The sequence below is a fragment of the Calonectris borealis genome, chromosome 2, assembly GCF_964195595.1.
Source record: "Calonectris borealis chromosome 2, bCalBor7.hap1.2, whole genome shotgun sequence".
Classification (NCBI taxonomy): Eukaryota; Metazoa; Chordata; class Aves; order Procellariiformes; family Procellariidae; genus Calonectris; species Calonectris borealis.
In genome coordinates this window covers 154,409,753-154,428,541 of record NC_134313.1, presented here as the reverse complement: position 1 = coordinate 154,428,541, position 18,789 = coordinate 154,409,753, and the positions used below count along the sequence as shown (strand labels likewise).

The 18,789-nt window shown below is 39.8% G+C and overlaps 1 protein-coding gene across 2 annotated transcripts in view; it reads right to left on the bottom strand.

Annotated features, from left to right (window-relative positions):
- The window catches only part of SVIL (supervillin), a 141,453-nt gene that overhangs the window by 92,834 nt on the left and 29,830 nt on the right, over nucleotides 1-18,789 (bottom strand). Inside the window, exon 1 of one of the 2 annotated variants that reach the window (XM_075144002.1) lies at nucleotides 13,848-14,133. The exons of the other annotated variant lie outside the window; for it this stretch is intronic. Within the exon in view, the coding sequence (XP_075000103.1) occupies nucleotides 13,848-13,911 (64 nt within the window). The 5' untranslated portion in view covers nucleotides 13,912-14,133. Of the gene's footprint in view, nucleotides 1-13,847; nucleotides 14,134-18,789 lie in introns of those variants that run through there. 2 annotated transcript variants of the gene reach the window in all.

Genomic DNA, 18,789 nt, shown 5'->3' with positions numbered 1-18,789 from the left:
CAAATAGGTTCCATTATTCCTGCTGCTTCCTTAGCATATTTATTACAAGACAACTTTATGCTGTCAGAAAGTGCATCAAGTCTGCAGTTGGTCCAACCATCTAGGTCATTTCATAGAGATTAATAGACACAGCAGACATCTGAGTGCTACTGCTAAGGATGCCTATTAATCCCTCCGCTGGACGTGATGCTTCTTCACAGGCCTCACTGGTTCTAGGCTATAAAACCTCTTTCTCCTCCTGTTTCTCTCCCCCTATATGCCACTGGAATTAAAAGCCAAGCTCGCGACAACCAGCCCTTCAAAGGCTGCTCCTATGTGAAAGAACAGTCGCCCAAACCACGAGGGGTTTATGAGATGTGTACAGACAACTATTTCACGCAGTCAGCTTGCTTCAGCAAGTGCTACAAGTCAGATGAAACTGGCACACTGCAACAGCTAAATAAAGTTTGTGACACATTATTCCATTACTAAGAGGCATAAACAGTTCTGTACTGAAATGTATAATTTGTTTGACAGTTGTTTATTTTTTGCAGAACTGTGACAATGCTGCAGTTTTAAACCACTGTCTTGGACATCACTGTGTTTCACAGACATGTGACCCAACCATTCCCAGATGTAAAGCATCTCCAGTTCTGAAAGGAGAGCTCACCAGCAGTTCACAGTGCAGGTAAATCGAAAGCCCTTATAAACTTGAATCATTCAACAGATGTTAAGAGCACAGTAAAGCATATGAAATTTAAGGCTACATTAAATGTATTAAGCCAGGTGTATTTTTAGTCAGTTATTTAGAAGCTTCCTCCTAATATTCATGCAAACTGGAAAGCAAAACTAGAATGCCAAATAGTATTTGTCATTTCTCTCATCTATTCCTTGGCTACACTTCTCCTTTGTCAGCAGAGAGGCAGTTCAAGAAAGCACAGAACTACTTTTGTCATTTCCTAACAAAATGAATTTAAATAGATCTTTCTGAAGGCATTGTCAAACCTTACCTTAGAAAAACTGATGCAATTATGTGAGTTTTCCCTCACCACCACCACTTCGGAACAAACACAGTAAGAGGTTTGATCTGTCATAAATGAGCACTCAAAGTTTCTGCTTTCTGTTTCTGCTCCAAATATTTACAAAGCAATGAAAGCTTCTCAATTTGGAAGACTCATTTCCAACTACCATTTGGCAAATGCAATACTTAAAAGTGCCTCCAAATGCAGCCTCAAAATTAGCAGGGGAAAAGGGAGAGAGAAATGCAGCTAAAGAATAACTTGAGTAATAAAAAAGGGTATAATCCTTGAAGGAAAAGGGAGGGGAAATTAGAGACCAGCAATTTAGACAGTGATGAAGAAAGGTCAGAAGTCCCGAAGGATGTAATCACGATCCTGTTTTAAAAAGGGAAGGGCTAAAATTGTGACTGATACAATGGCCTATCATCCAGTCCAGAAAGTCTGAAGTACCATGAATAAAATGGCTTTACAGAACATCATCACTTGCAATTTTTCACTTGATGCTTCCTCTAGCTCCCAGGCCACAGCTTTGGCCAGGGAGTGTGTTTGGGAATAGAATTGTAAATTCTTACCAAAACCTGGTGAAAAGCTTTTGTACTACAGGCAATCCTTGGCACTGGTCAGGGTACAGCAGGCACAGCACCACTATGGTTAAATTACAGTATTTCTGGTTTGCTTCTGTGGAGAAACCAGGCTATTTGGCCTTGTTTTTTTCTTTCCCAGCCTTCTTTGGGGAGGGGAGGGAATAACTTACGCTATGTCTTCAGAACACAAAGACCTATTGTCAAAGTCTCAAGCTGCCTGTTTGCCCTAACACGGATAGATCCTTTGTGGTGGAGGGGGAAGGGGGACCTTTCACTTATAAGAGATCTCCTTTAGAAGTAGAATGGGTTTTTTGTTATTATTTTAAACAACAACAGAAGGTTAAAATAATTTACTTCAAGAACCCCTGAGCTAAAAGCTAGATTTTTGCTTTTTTAAGAGCTCCAAAAAGAGGGAAAAAAACCCCACCACAACCCCAAGTCAGCCCTGCAAAACTCTACTCCCTTCTCTGCACATCCCCACCCCTCCCCCAATTTATTTATTTATTTTTAGTGACTTACAAGCTAAATCTCTAGCCTGCAACAAAACCAGGTTTGGGTAGCTGTCAATCCTTAAAGTTAAACAGTTACAACACTTGGCAGGTGGTTGTAGGAAGGACTTTTAGCTACAAGGAAAAAGGCTGGGTAAAGCTGAATGCCCAATTTTTTTTGGCACCCAATACTCTTGTGGGATGTACAGCCATGTTGGCCACGGTCAGGGTCCAGAATTATGTAAATATTTCCAAACGTTTAGAGCTTGTCTGCCTTGCTAGACCACCCACAGTGAGTACAGCTTGATGGCCATGGGAACAGTACCACCAACTACATTGTTTTTTACTGTACTCTACTGAATACACTTAACCCCCAGTGAACTGACAAAATTACTCCTCTGTGTCAGGAAGATGCACACACGTCTGCCCAGCGGGAGCTGCAGTAAAGCATCCCTTTTGCAGGCAGAAGGGTGCATCTCACCTCCATCAGCTTTCATGGTTAGGTTTCAGCCCACGAGTCTCGGAACATGCAAGGGCCACGCTTAAGTTTTGCTCCCCTGCTAATAGGGAAATAGTGTTCAACACAAAAATCCAGGTTTGTGGAAGCAATGCAAACACCAGAAAACTACTTGGGAATTTAACTAATTGTCACATGTCACAAGAGAGAAGCAATTCAGAAGTGTTAATCAATCCGGAGTTCATTTCAACTCCAACCATTTGCTAGACTCTGGAGTTGAGCAGCCGGTTGCGTTCCACAGCCACTGAATCAAAGATATGAGTAAGGAGTAAAATATCCCAAGGTACCAAATGGGGCATTGTCAGGGTACACGACATGTAAGTAAAATCATGTTGAGAACGAGTCATTTACACCTTCTGTGTAAATCTGGGTGTAATCCCATGATGCAATACCCAGATTAAATCTTAGACCATTATCCCAGCATATCAACCCTGTCTGTTTCCAGCAGAGAGGTGACCCAAAGATCCTGTTTAAACTAGCCCATTGAGCCAATCAAGACAGTAAAAACAAAAGCATGAGAGCGCTCCTCTTCTCCCTTGGTTCTCCTTGAAACCAGCTCTAGGTTTCAGTCTCAAAGCCTGGTCCCTAATCCTTGATCTCTCTCAACTCCTGCTTTCTCTCCTCTCTCTCTCTCTGTCTCTCCAAAGTCTTGCATAAGAAGCAAATGGCCTGCTGTGGAAGGCTCCTTGCGACGCCAGGAAGACAAGCCAGGGCAACTAAGCCTAATAGTTCTTGATTTATCTTAAGTGTTTGCTGAGAAGAATGTGTGTGGAGTCACTTTTTTTCCCGACAATTAACTTTCACAGAGTTGTATTATCATGACATTTCATTGTCTGCATTCAGTCTCGCATCATCACAGGCAATTGCAAGTCATTCATAAAAGTCTACTCAATTACTGGCCCTAGGTTTAATTCAGAAATACTTATCCGTTTAATGTTTCACTAGAAACTAGCTAGTGCTGGCTTCAATCAAGCTGCAAAGTTTCTGTGATATCAAACATAATTCTTTCATAGCTGCACTTCAAAATTATGCCCTAGCTTTACTTTATACCTATTTTTACATAAGTCCAAACAACCCAGCACAGGCAGCATATAAGCCTTCATAATTCAAGACAAAAGTTTATTTAAATCGCAAATGAAAGGTGCAGAACTAACTAATTTTAAGTAGAGGACTGCCGGACTGTTCAGACTTAAGCCCCCATGATGCTCTTTCAGAAGCATGGCGCAAAGGCAAGTAGACAACTGGGCAATTTCAACGCTGGGCTAGAAGAAATGGCAGTAGGCTTGGTCCAAGAATCAATATGATGTCTTAAAATAAGAGAGAAGTTCTCTTTGGCATAAGAATATTAGCACAACACTCACATAACACATTGTCCTACCTGCCTTACCATGGTCTGTTTAAGCCTTTAAATCAAGCAGACTGAGGCTATCATGAACACAGTATGACAGACCTCAAGTTGCAAACATTTAGATGCTGACATTCCACCTGATGTGGTGAAAACAATGCAAAGCACTGAGGTACCTCACAGCTCATAGGGCCCACAGATTTTGTTCCTTCTCCTGCCACTTAACCAGAGCCAACAGCGTCCCCTACTCACCTGCCCTTCATTCTCACTCCCACATTGAACAGCTCTTTTCTAACCCCAACTCCTCCCACCTGCACTGAATCAGCACCCGCACTGGCATAGCCATGGTGAGCAGGACTGAGGAACCCACAGGGCTAGAGAGGAAGGGAAAAAAAGTTCTCAGACAGAGCAGTTCCCTGATCTGTGCGGCCATGTAGCCAATGGACGCACATAGAGAGAGTGGATCAGGAGCAAACTGGGAGGGGGGGGGCGAGCAGGAGGGATTCCTAAACTGGTATTTTAAAGCGAGGTTGCAACTTCCACTACTCCCATCTGCCAATCCAAACCATCAGCTGCCTAAAGCAGTCAGAAGAACTTGGTATCCCTAGCCTTAAACATTTGCAGCAACATGATCCAGCAGGTGTGCGTGAGTGTCTAATATAGGTGAACAACAACCATCATTCCTGACAGTAATAGGAAAGAATGTGACTGGCCTCATCAAATGGTGTCCAAATTGCCTAGGTATTTCCAAAAGAAATGGGGAGACCTGAATTTGAAACTCACCAGCCTGAAACCTGAACCCTCTTCAGGACAGCCCTAAACACCAGCCTACAAGCAAGTGAACACACGAACTCCCTTGTTTAAAGCAGGGCAGCTATGAAGAACAGTCTTATCGATGATGATATGTTTTTCTGCAGTTAGTAATTGCTATAAATCCTCCTAGTGAATACACCTGACACACATTACTAGCTCAGAGAACAAAATGTTGGACTGAAGTGTGTTGATGCTATGTTTTCTCCTTTGACTCAACCATTACGAAATCCTTGTAGCCAGCAAATATACATAATCTAAGTAGCCAGAAACATGATTAACACTGGAAAAACTAAGCCTTTATGGCTCTGAGTAAGTGCCAGGATAGATCATTTTTCCTGGGCCCACCTAAACAGAACCCTTACACATAAAGAGTTGTGACTTCATCTAATGACTGATCAGCAAAGGCTGCCAGCCTCTGGTGAGAAGTGCCAACCACTTGCATGTATGGGAGCTTTTTTAACTTCACAACTCTCTAAGTTACCAGAGTTCCTCTGAGCTGAACACTTATCTCTCTTATCTCACACAATATGCTACATGTGAGCATATGATCATCAAATCTCTTCTTTTGAGCTCTGAGATACTTCAAGACAACCGATTTTTTGCTACTCATTCAAAGAGCCTAACCTAATCAAGTTTTCTACAGCTTAAATATCCCATTTCCATCTCAGAGAGATCTCTGGCTGGACAGGTCACTCTTCAAATACACATGGCAATCAGTAGCTAGATGAAGACTTGGTGTAGATTCCTACATGCCAATGGTTAGTTCATTTAGTTTTTCTTGCTCTGAATAAGCCAAAAGACCTTTATCCTTTCTAGAAATTTCAACACGGAAAAAAATATCGAAGTTGTCCACACACCAAACACAAACAATTTTTGCAAACAGAACACATTTCTTCCAGAAGTGTTCTGATTCACTAGTGTTTCAAGTACAAAATAACTGTACCCAGTTGAAGTACAATTCTAGGTGATTGTTATATAAGCAGAACTGACCACAAAAAACCTTCTAATGGTTTTGTTCGTTGTTGGTACAGTTGGTTAAGGTCGACTTAAAGTGCAATGTTCTTGATTTTTTGCAGAGGTACAGGAACATTTTTGTGTTAATTGCTCAGTTCAGTTTTAAATGGCTGAGTGGCAGGGCTCACCCCGCCCCAAATACTAACAAAGCAATTGTTAAGACATCCATAACTCCAATATTTGCACATATAAACTGACAAATGCATTTTGGCAATATTGAAATTGCATCTGCCACTATTAAATGTGTAGCATACCTTTAGATATCTGTGTACTGATAATCAGAATATTTTAGTATGTAGAGCTCTATAACTAAAATGTATTATGTGCTGGTTTATAAGGTATATAAACATTTCTACCAATGTTTCCCCACTGATAATTTAATAAGAAATGGAAGTAAAAAAACATGAGAAACCTCAACCTGAGAATTTGGTATTTAAACCTGTAACTGTAACACAGCCTTTAAAGACTTGAGTTCATTTTACAGTTATAAAATTGTTTCCCATCCTGATACACAACCTCCAGCTATGAACATAAAGATTCCTTGCTTGCAAAGACGACCCTTACTATCTGATCAGAATGAAAGGATGGGGGTTGAGCTATGTTTTCGAAGTCAGCTTGTACAATTCACACAGGTTTCACTGAGTGTAACTCAGGGAGTTGGGATGTTTTTTGTTTGAAGTAGTTTTAGTATAAACTAACTCTAGTTAGGTTTTTTAAGGCATGCAGTAAGCTTCATTTCCCTCAACTTCAAGAGTTTATCATGTTGCTTAGAATTACCAACATTAAATCCTTGAGTCTGTTTCTTTCAAATGAGTTACACACTCTGGATGGTTTGACAACAGTAAGAATATCATTCTAGGTTAGCTTTACTCACTGCAAAAAACAGCTACTTGTCTTCACAATGAAGAAGAAGAAAAAGTGAAATCCAGAGCTGCTGGAGCAACAACTGCCTGAGTTTTCAGCTCCAGTTGCCTCTGTTAACAAATCAGGCAAGTATTTTTTATTGGAAACTGAAGGCAGGCAGGTGTTATGATGGCTGACACCAAAGCCAAGTGAACTCAGGTCTCTCAACTCCCAGACCTAACCTGTGGCTACAGGGTTAGCATTACCAACCCCTAGTCACTGCTGGAGTGCCAACAGCTGCCCGAAACATTGCTTCCACTAGGATGTCACCTTGGTTTTGGGGCCAGTTGGCCCTTAATGGAAAATAACATTGAAATACTGTCCATTTTTCACTGTAATATAAACAGTTGGGGCAATTATTTTCTAAGAGTTAACGAGTTATTCTAGCTGTCTCTGAGGCTTAGCTGGGCTTTTTGTCAGAAAGGGTAAGATTAAGAAAGTCACATGTGAAGCACATACAACTTGCATATTCCCTAGATCATTTGGTGCAACTGTTTTGAAACATTAATCGACACTCCTCCCTCCTTCCGCAGCAAGCTAATAGGAGACAGTGCTAGCTTTGTTTTATTTTAGGGAATAGACAGCAATTTTGTCTAAATCTAAGGCTGGTATGATGGAGCATGAATGAAATCCTGCAGGTCTTTGCTGACTGTCAAGAGTTTTACAGGTATAAGCCACGAGGAGCACATTTGGCAGTCATTAACTTCATGGAAGTATTATTAACTTCTCACAGTACTTTGGCACACAATTTTTCGACTAACACCTGAATCTAGTTCCTTTGTAACAGACCACTAGTAACAGCATAGCAGCTTTCGGCGTCAAACAGCTCAGTTCTGTGGGGAAATTACACACTTCCTGTGTAACGGTCTGATGGAGCCTTAAGTTGTTTTAGAAACGTATCTGGCCTTAGTTATTACGACACATGATGCTTCATGTCCAATTTCATCATGCTGCTTTTTTGTATACCTGAAGAGAGACATGCCTGGAAGAAATCTGAATTATTTTAATCTGAGTTTTTGAAATCTGACTTTACAGTTTTGGTTTGTGTTTTTTTTAAACTCTGAAAACTGGCATCATTAGAGCATAGAATCATAGAATCATAGAATCATTAAGGTTGGAAAAGACCTCTAAGATCATCGAATCCAACCGAGCAAAGAGAGACCAACCCACCAACTAAATCCAAATAAATCAGCAAAGACTTAATGCATAATTGCTCTATCCTCTCTGCTGAAAGACTCCCTTCAACACACCACCACGTGAGTAAGTGACATCAGAAGCATTTTTATCACCAGTTACCCAATGCATTCTTATCTGCTTAAGGCAGATCCCAACTAGGACATGTTTTGCTCATTAAAAATCACGACCTTCCAACGCGTCTCAACTCTAAAGTGCCTAGTTGGGAAAGTAGCAAAACCAGCGAATTAATAAGGTGAGACCATTGTGCACACTGCTTCCTTTGAGAGCTCACTATTCCCCTCCATTATGCCAAATGGAGGCTTCTCCGCGGAGAAACTGAAGCCAATGCATTCAGCAAGAAAACACACTGTGAACCGCAGTGCCCCTGCAAAGTGAATAATCTCAGCCACCCTGTTACTGCAAACTATTCCAGAGCTTTTGCCTCTTTAAAATTGTAGTGAAATTGCCATGCACAACAGCCAACACATTGGGTAACAAACATGAACTCAAACAATAGCAATTTAAACTAAATAAGCTTGTGCAATTTTCACCTATATTCATTCTATGAAAGGCTTCATAGACAAGAGCCAATCTTGTGAACATGTTCTAAGCAAGGAAAATGAAAATGTTGCATTTAAAAAAAACCAAACCCACAAACCACAAATTCTACATATTCTTAAAAATGTTTTGCATAAACAAATGTACTAAGACTATATAAAGCTTTCAAACCACTTCATCAACATAAATCTAAACAAGAGAGAAACCTCGGCTCATAATGTGTTATGATATATGCAGGAAACGCACAAACCCTTTCCACACAGAAATCTGGCAACAGACTCCTCTGACCTGTCTGGAAATGCCTTGGTCACAAATGGCTCAACTCCACCATCTCTGAGTCTACCTTGACTTGCTGTGAAGAAGAAGTGTGTACTACCATTTCACTTTTCCTCAACTAGATAGTTTTGGGGAGCTCTGTGTACAGATACAATGTAATCTCTCTTCTCTGTATAAAAATGGTATAGCTAGATTAAAACTGCTTGCCTGTCCCCACTACCTTTATCCTATATAAACTATCAAATACAAGGAATTTAACAAAGAAATGCCAAGTACAAAGTTATAGTCCTTCTGAATAAAGCTCCTAGAAATCTGAAATCCTCCTTCCCACTGGAAATTTTTGCCAAAAATGTAATTTAGCAATGCAAGCAAGACAAAACAGCATTGGAAGAGGTAGAATTAATGCTTAAATTGACTAATGAATTCCCCAGAGATAGCAGGGAAGAAAGTTTACCTGTTCCAACAAGTTAAGCATCTGCTGCACAAAGAGGAGCTGATATTGTTAGTTCTCATCAATCAAAATGTTTCCTGCATTCCACCCTTACCACATTTGAGCCTGAAACTCAAGTTAAGAGCTCTAACAATGTCTTCCTGCTCTTGTGCAGACTCTGGGGTACCTAAGTTCCATATCTGATGTCTTTGTGGTCTGTTTTAAGGCTTTTAAGGCATTGACATCTTCTAACAGGTTTATAGGAGCACAACACAGGCATGCTAAAATGGTAGAGCAATTTATGTCAACTTGCTTTTTAAAATGCAAGTAGAAAAGAAAAAAGAAAAATGAGATCATATAAAAAAGGATGCCTATTAAAAATACTAATTTTACTGGAAGCAATACAAAAACATTTTAAAGTCAAGTATCAAACTGAAGTACACATCTGTTAATCCAAGACAAAAATTAACAGGCTATCTGGAGGATATTGATCGGGCAGTTTCTTCCTAACCCTCACTGCCTCTGCAGGTAGAAGGATTCAATCTCCTATAAAATATGCAGATAGAGGTGAATATTTAAGTGTATATCTAATCTGTGTGAGAAAGATAAAATATATGGGCTTCTTTTATTCCAATAAAGTATTCCTATCCCTAAACTGATAAAGTAGTTTTTAAACAGTAACTCTCCACACATCTTCTGTCTGCTGGTATTCTCCAGGCTAAAACACAAGTTTATATAATTCAGAATAAAAATTCTAGATTGATCTGACAGAGAAATACAGATCTGTAATCCAAAGAAAATGGAAGATGGCCTTAAATTGCTAGTTCCCGAAAGGGAAACTGAAAACCAGAAAATTTCTTTCCTTGGCAAGGACACTATTCTTGTTTTTCTGGAGATTAAAATATACTACCTGGAATATCCTTGAAGCAAGGAACCTCCTCTTCCCATCCCCCTGCCCCTTATGCTCCCCCCCCTTTAACAGCTGATACTGCTGCAGGAGAGGAAGGTGAAACAGTGCCAGTAACTTTCACCTGTGGTGTCCTGGTAATGTTTGAAAATAAGAGAATGGAAAGTTGGAGGAAGCTTTCTTCAGAACCCTCCAAGTCTCAAAATACAATAGAGTTATCCAATGCAACAGTATTCACATGTGTTTATAGAACTTCTTAAACACAAGAGAAAATTACTACTGAAAAATTTTGGTTTTATAGAAGTGTTCTTATAGCTGCTTGTAGTACTGTGGCCAAGGTTAATGTATTAAAACAGAAAAAGAAAAGAGAGACATCTCACACACAAACCAACCAGCGACAGGACTTTCCATTCATAGCAGAATGAACTCATCCTCCAAGCAAAACCACAAGAATAAAAACACAAAATGCCTTAAGGAAGGCTGAATGACTGGCATGCACAGGCTGGAATAAACCCACTCACATTTCAACCTGACAAAGCCGCAAATATTCTCAAACAACTGGCTCGAGTGACTGCGTGCAATCTCTCCGAATGAGGTGCTACTTACTTCAGAATCCTGTAAAAATCCACTTGTCTGCCTTTATACAAGGAAGGAAAGAAAGAAGGTACAGATGCAGCAGAAGGGGTCAAAGTCTTCTCAAAATAGTTACTGATAACGCCTGAAGCTCTCTTTAGCCAGGAATTTCATAATTCTTGTTTTAGAGGAGTTTCTCACTTCAGCTAAGATTCCTTTCCAAAGAACTTAACACTCACCCGCTAAGAAAACAGAAAACTGACTTCACAAAAGTTACCAAATATCAATATGCAAGGCTGGCAAGTACATGTGCAGTCAAGATGATTCAGATAAGTCAGATAAATTTAGAACAGCGCTTTCCTAAAAGCATGCGTTCACCAAATGCAGTAAATATGCAGGAGCTATATCCAAGTGCTGATTCCAAACATTAGAGCAAAAAATTTATTAGTGAAAATCTCCTTTTAAGAGTTCGCTGCCATCTGAAGTCCTCAATGTTATTCCTTGATCTGCCTTTAGTATTTCCATCCATCACTGGATTTATCCACATAAAAAGCTATAGGCTCTCCAACCTCAGAGGACTAAGCCAAATGCAGTGTGGCAACTTCACATAGGACCAACCTTTTATGGTTGGAACAGTAGAGCTTTGATACAGCTAATCTACCATAAATAGCTCTTGAAACTCAGAAGGATCAAATCAGCTGTTGCAACAGTCCCAGCCTTTAGCTGCTTCAAATCCAATTATACTGTCAACTCTGTCTTGCAGGTCTCCTTTTTACTCCCCCCATCCAAAACTTTTTTAGTCCTGCTCCTGCGAGAAATTAAAAGCTGCAAAGACAAATGCAGCAGAACAAAATGCATTTAATGAAAATTGAAACAAGTGGACAAGTATTCTTACAATTATCTTAAGGAACAGAAGCTTTGTTCTGTGAAAAAACGGCTTAAGAATTTGATGCCCATTAAAAAAAAAATTATCAGCCCTGATTTTTAATGCAAACATACAATTTGAAATAAGGAAACAGCTGCAAGAACAGCAAGCTCAGCTTTAAAAGGTGGGCAAAACCAAGCAGATAAATTATCTGTGTCCCAGATTAAGGCATAAGGCACTGAATTGCTTGCATATTTTTTTCTGTAACTTAAATACCCTAGAGAACTACTAGAACTCAGTGTTATAAATCCTTGTATTACAATGTTTCCTTTCAGGTAGTTAGTACCATTTTCCCACAAAGCAGCTGAGAACTATAATTTAAGAACTCTTAAGGAACTGGGAGCTTCCACAATGTATGTTTACTAACAGTATAAGTCAACATAACTCTGAAAATTACCACTAGGACTACTAGAGCACAGCAATTCCCGAGAAACTAGTGCAGTGACAATGTTCTGGAAAAAGATGCAGGTTTGGATCCAGTGAAACACAGGTGAACAGCATTATCTTTACGGTTCACCTCACAGTGCAAAGAAACCACACAACCCAAGTACATAAGTATACGCAAATAAAAGATTTTTTTTTTTTTAAACCATATATTATTAACGTCTCCACAGTCTTTCCAAAACAAAGAGATAAATTACTCCAGTGTAGTACAGGAACTCTGGTACTTCAACAGGGAAGAAGTGTCTTGTGGGCAAAGCCTGCATCCGTATCTCCCATGAGCATGTAAATCCTGAACACTGCCAGGGCATCCTCCTATAATACTGGGACTGACATCTACAATCTAGGCATCAGTCCTTCTTTTACAAGTGGGGAGAGAAGGGGATTGCTAATTCCCAGTATTCAAACTGCTTTAAGAAGGGCCTGAAATTTGGCTCCTCTACAAACAACTCTAATGAAAGGGTCAAAATACAAAAATCATCATCCTCCATGTCATGAAAACCTGTCAGCCATATGCCATTCCACTCTTCTCTGAGCTTGCATTAAATTTTATCATCTCCGTTAAAGGGCCTGGGTTTTAACTGATTTGCAAAGCATGTAACGTACATCGAACACAAAAAGAGTCACTGGTTTCAATCTTGCCTACACAGATGATGACAAAGCAACTTCAATTAAGTGTGGATGGGTTAAATGAAGTGGTTTGCTATCTCCTCTAAATTGTGCATGAAGAACCCAGCTGGGTCACCTTCTGGAAGTCTCAGAGAAGTCAAAGAGCTGGAAGAAGGCACAGAGAGTTTTCCCTTTAGGCCCTAGCAAATGCCTAACCTAACCAATTCAGATGCACAGGGGACAGTGAGCGTTTCATTAGCATGGAAAAAACTGAGCATGTGAGAAGTAGATAAAACAGACCAGCACGATCTGCCCGAATAAGTTTATCACTTTGAAAATGGTTTCTAGAACTTGTCACATTATGCTTCTGCACTGCGGTGAAAAAAAGTAGCCGAACCAACTGCTGACAAAAGTTCAACAGAGCTCTCAAAAATGCAGCAGGCATGCTTGCAACTGGTAAGAGAAAGAGCAGCCGTGAGCATGCTGCCAGAGCATAACCACTGGTGCTTTATTCCCTATCCATAACCATTTAAAATCCGAGGTCTTTTTATCACTGTGGAATTTGAAGGATGCGAGTTATGACATGGAAACACACCCCCTCTCAAGGAGCAGGGCTGGGACTGCTTGTTTCTTTTATAGAAACCACTCTACATCTTACTGTTTGCATTCATTCTCCCTATCACACAGGGAACTATGTTAAAGATTTCACTTTCGCACCTGATTTGAAAAAAAAAAAAAAATCCTGTGTGTGCTCTTTTCACACAAACTTCCTTGGCTATAAACACACAAAGCAGAACTGACTACCACGGAAATGCAGCAGTTTCTCCCTCTTCCTCCCCAATACAAAATTTCTGTAAACAGAGTAGAGGAAGCCACAGCCGATACTTTAGTTCACCACTAGCTCTTTACAGCAAGCATAAGATCTAGCATGTGTCTTCCGGAGACTATCACCTCTGTTATCAAAGAGAGTGAGACATCATGCACCTCTCAGACCACAGGTTCTGTCCCAATTAAGACAGAAGTACAAATTAACAGACACACTTTTGATATCAAGGTCTTGCATTGCAAGAGAGGATATGTGCGTCAACGAGTAACAAGAAATAACACCAGTGTAACACACAGTAAAGTGCACACAGCTTGGGAAGTCTGGAGTAAGCATGTATTTATTTAACAATTCAGTTTCATAGTTTACAAATATTTTCCTTGGGGGGGGGGGGGGGAGGGACACACGACACTACAAGAGACTTCCCAGAAAAAAAAGATGGACAAGTTTAATAAAAAGTGACTTACCAGCATCCATTGTTAGAATCATGACCCCACTTCTGTGTCCCAGGAAGCAGGAAGCCTTACCCATCCAGTGTATGCGAATGACTCAGAAGGACAGCATGGCTTTGTTTCAGCTTATATCTTCCAGCTCATTCACCCCTCCTCCCTCTCGTGGGATAAAAGTGTTGCCTGTGCCTGGCCATCCCTATTGGCTCAGCTGGGGAACCACACTCATTCAGCATATTCAAGTTTCTGTGAGAGCCTAAAATGACCCACAGAGGATTTTTAATTATCTTAAATAAAAAAAACCAAACCCCAGCAAAACAAAAACCAACACAAGCACTTTTTGTCTTTCTAGGAAAACAAACCATTCATTCTTTCACTATCAGACGCATTTTACAGTTGGTGTTATTGCCGCAGGGTCAAACAATTCCCTGTGCTCTGAAACGATGAGAAGGTGGCAAGTCAGGGAGGACAGTCCCACAGACTTCGGTAACCCCCAGTTTGGCTGCACTGTCTGTCTATGGGAATACATGTTTTGTGCCAAAGCCTATGCCCTCCAACCCAGCTTATCTGCAATGCAAACTGCATATACCCCCAAAACTGAGGATCTCCCGGTTTGCCAGGGAGGATTTGCTCTTCCATTTTATTTTTAAATAGGCAGAACAGTAAAAGATTGTGGTCTTACTGAAGACACACAACCAGACTCTACAGGTTAAACTCTGCAGTGAGGAAAAAGTCATTTTTTTCTTAACCTGTAGGGTTCTCTAAATGTAACAATTGGTATAATCTAGGCTCTGCCTGAAGAATTTAGAAAGCTGTTACAATCTATTTGTAAACCACCACTCCAGTGAGATAATAGTGTTAAAAAAATTCACCACAATGTAAGTGAAAAAATCTATCTGATCAAGAGATATCAGAACCCTTTGTTAACTTTGATCAAACCAAAGGACAGCCTAAAAAGTGCATTTGGAAGGAGAGAAGGTGGACGGGGAGAGAAGTTTGTTTCTGCTGTACAGACCCTGAAAGGCGAGTTTCTGTATCTTGCAGTGTGAACTGCTGACAGACTTCATATCTGTACTTAGGGATTCAGCAAACACAGTGAATGAAACACTGGTGTTCCTTGCCTCCAATAAGAACTACCTTTTCTAAATAAAGCATGGACATGTTAGGCTACTGTGTCACCATGTTAGTCACCGCTAGATAACCTAAGATTCATAACTCTGCGATACAACCACAAGTGTATTTTGGAAGTGTTGCTTGTGGTTGTTGAAATAAACAGAGTGCTCCCTCTCCTCCCCTCCTCTGTTTTTAGAAAAGGTATCAGTTGCAAGTCTTGAACACCAAGGTTTGTAGAGCCACTAATGAAGTTAGCATCCTCAATTCAAAGAAATTAGCAAAAGCAGTACAATTGAGTCATCACTTCTCAGATTTCTTGACCTTCTCTTGCTTCGCGTGGCTTCCCACCAACGCTCCTGAGTCATTACAGTTTTGGGGAAACAAAATATTCCTAAAGATGAAAATTTCTGACATTTTCAGTAGGACACTGCAATAAAAACTTTGGAAAGAGGCATGAATAATTCAGATCCTAGAAACAAATCTGAAATCTTTCACTGAATGGAAATTCAGAAGAAATGACCCAGGTGTACAGGCTGCTCTTCGAAAGCCTTACTACAGAAAGAAGCACACAGTGTCAGAAAGGATGTCAGACTGAATGGATTAGTGGTTTCATCCAAAGTTTACAACTCTCAAACAGTCAGGGTGCTGTTTTGTTGACCATAATAAATAGCTAAGGACATTTGGCAACAGCCCAGGCCATGTGCAGAGATGCATGTTAAACTTATGGGAGAGACATCGGGCATAGCTTCCTTTCCTACCAATAATTATCAATTTGAAGAGAGATGCAGCAGTAATGAAGATGCTTTTGCACTCTCCCTATTCCCACCCTTTTCCACTTGACATCATTACTAAAAATTCCCAATGCTTTAAACAAACAAACAAACAAATCCATGACAACAAAAATCAGAGTTTTGAGTATGCCTTCAAGTAGTGCAATCCCAAATCCTGAGAAGAACTGTATGGAGAAAATAGCAAAAGACCGGTTCTTACCAACAAGGTAGAAGGTGAAGAGCTGGTACACTTTTAAGCACAAGACCTCGACTCTGCACAAGATGCCAGGCTAATCCAACACTAACACTTCCATCCTCAGGCAAACTGAGCATGAGTAATATTGCCAGAGAACACTAGGCACAACAGGTACTATGCCAAACACACACATTTTAACAAAAGCATTATCATACTTCGTATAAGAGCAAACCACTTTCAATAGGATGACATTCCCTGTAAGCTTGGCTTTTGCAAGAAGTCTAGTATACTGTTCTGTAGCAGTAAAGTGCAAAAGTTCAAGCAAGCTGTTCTCAAAACAGCAAAAAAAAAAAATTCTGGGTCAGCAAGAGATTGTGAGGTACTGCATGGTTTTATTTTAAAATGGTGCAAGTATTAATAATTCAGCTTACAAAGTATTCAGAAAGGTAGTTGAATTGAAACCATAGCAGAGGGGAACAATCTTATAGATATCTGAGAAAATAAATAGGAAATAAATGTTTTTGCCTTTATCCTCAGAAGGGAGAGGATGATGTTTCCAGCTATGTTAGAGAGAACATAGTACAGGTGTTTAACATGTGACATTAACCTGAAGGATACTGCTGCACTGACAGGGGATTTATAAAAACCAGGCATCACCAGTGTTTCAATTCTAACCTGGACAGCAGAAATGAAACAATTCATTGTTTTTCAAGCTACACTGGGCAGCAAGAATTGGCTGAAATTTCTGTAATTCAAAATAAACCAGTATTAGAAGGAACACTGCATGTTTCTTCATATATAAGCAGGGCTGCTAAAGCGTCCAGAAAGACAGCACATGAACTTGCACATGAAGCCTTGGCTTTGCTGTCTTTTGTGGAAGTTACACAATACAGGTAGTACATGATAAACGGTATGCAGCTAGCAAAGCCAACACACTGTAAATTAAAAAAAAAAAAACAAAATACCTGTTCATAAATTGTGTCTACTGGCATGATGTGAAAAGAGAGTATCAGTGACGCATCTGATCGTGCCCTGCACATTTCCCGGCCTCAGAAGTCAACTGGACAGTCTCACCCAGATGCAAGTCCAGCAACAAAGTAGAAAGCTAGGTCATGACTTCCAGAGATCACCAATTTTCTTCCATCATTTTTATCCTGTCTGATAATCTGGAGTCCACATAATTGCTTACTGAATATATATTATAAGCCAGTTATGGGTACAGTAAATACTGCACAGGATTGCAAGATGCTGTGGAAAAACTTAAACATGTTAATCTGAAGATTATATATCCAAATAGCCTATGGTTTAGTTATCAGACCTTCTCAAGCTATGTCTTGTCTTATCTTAACCACGTTAAGTCTGTAAATTGTGTACTGTTAACAATCTCTAGTTGTTTAAATTGTCTACTAAAATAACCCTCATGGATTTTAGTTGTTGATTTTTTTTTTAGATACCCAGAATACCCATTCACATGGTCTGACAGCATCATTTTCTGAAGGTTACAACCATTTTATGATGGTATATACTAACAAGCAAGTTCAGCAAGAAATTCTCTGGAGGCTTGACTTACTTGAGTCTTTGCTGGACGAAGTTATTCAAGTACATATTACGCTTAAATTCACAAGACTGTTCACATAATTTTCAGTACATGCTTTAGTCTTGCAAGAACAGGCTACTTCTGCTCACCTTCATTAAATTACTCACTGCACAGAAAGTATACAGCTAATAACCGTGATGTGAATATGCCTGCTCTAAACATTTTTGGAGGAGACTTTATACAAATGCTTTAATTCAGAATTGTCAAGATTCAATCAATTTTTTCCATGACCATGATCCAAACCCAAATCTTCGGGAATCAAGGTTAGGTTTTGCTTTTCTACTGCAAGCCTTTCCAACTTTTCAAGCTCTCCAGCACGTGTAAGAGTAAGCACTGTCCCCAGTCCTCCACTTTTTTTTTAAAAATAAGATGTTAAAACCAGCAAAATAAGCTTTTATTCAAACTTCCACTCTTTACACTGTGTTCCCCCAGCCTTCAGAAGCTATAGGAAGTTGCAAGGAAAACAGTTCTCACATAATTTTGGAGCAACAACTGAAACACTGCGTACCATACCTCCAAGAAAAAACATAGGCTACATGTGGCAAGAGAGTAGTAGGATGACAGCTCTTTCCAGGCAGTATGGCCAGAATTAGACATCAGTTCTGTTTTAGGAAAGTTAAGAGATAGATCATCTATATATTATTTTGCTGATACAAACCAGTGAGATCTTTCTGATCATGTCCAAGAAATCACATCTCTCCACTCACAAAAATTACACAATTCTCCAAGAGCAAGATTAATCCCATGCTCTGCTTTTATGGGACTTACAGAACCTGCTACACAAACTTACACACAAAAAACCGTCCCTTTTGTTCTTGGTTTGTGTTTGCTTAGGGAAATGCTTTCCCATAGCCAAGCTATGAAAATATGAAAAAACCTCAATCAAATCTAAACTGCAAATGTATCACCAAAAGTCTGCAAAATGAAGAGTGGACAACATGAAAGGTAGACTACAGATCTGTAATTAATTAAAATGTTATATTTGAAGGAATTGTCCACAGTCTAGAACGGCTGAAGCCATATTTTGTTATACAACAACTGGAAGAGGGAATGATAGAAAGGCTGAAACAGGAGATCCATCTCAGCTGCCTCTTAATGCATACCAAGATGAAGTTTTGGGAACTCTTATTGTCACTTTCATATTCAATAACATTTCTTCTTAAAGCAGCATTAGCATCTACTAGGTATTTAAATACTATCCAGCTTTTCTGAAGGTCCTAAAGGCTACTCTGGGATCTTAACTATTATACCACTGCATTTTATTAATGCTACATATGTACCAGG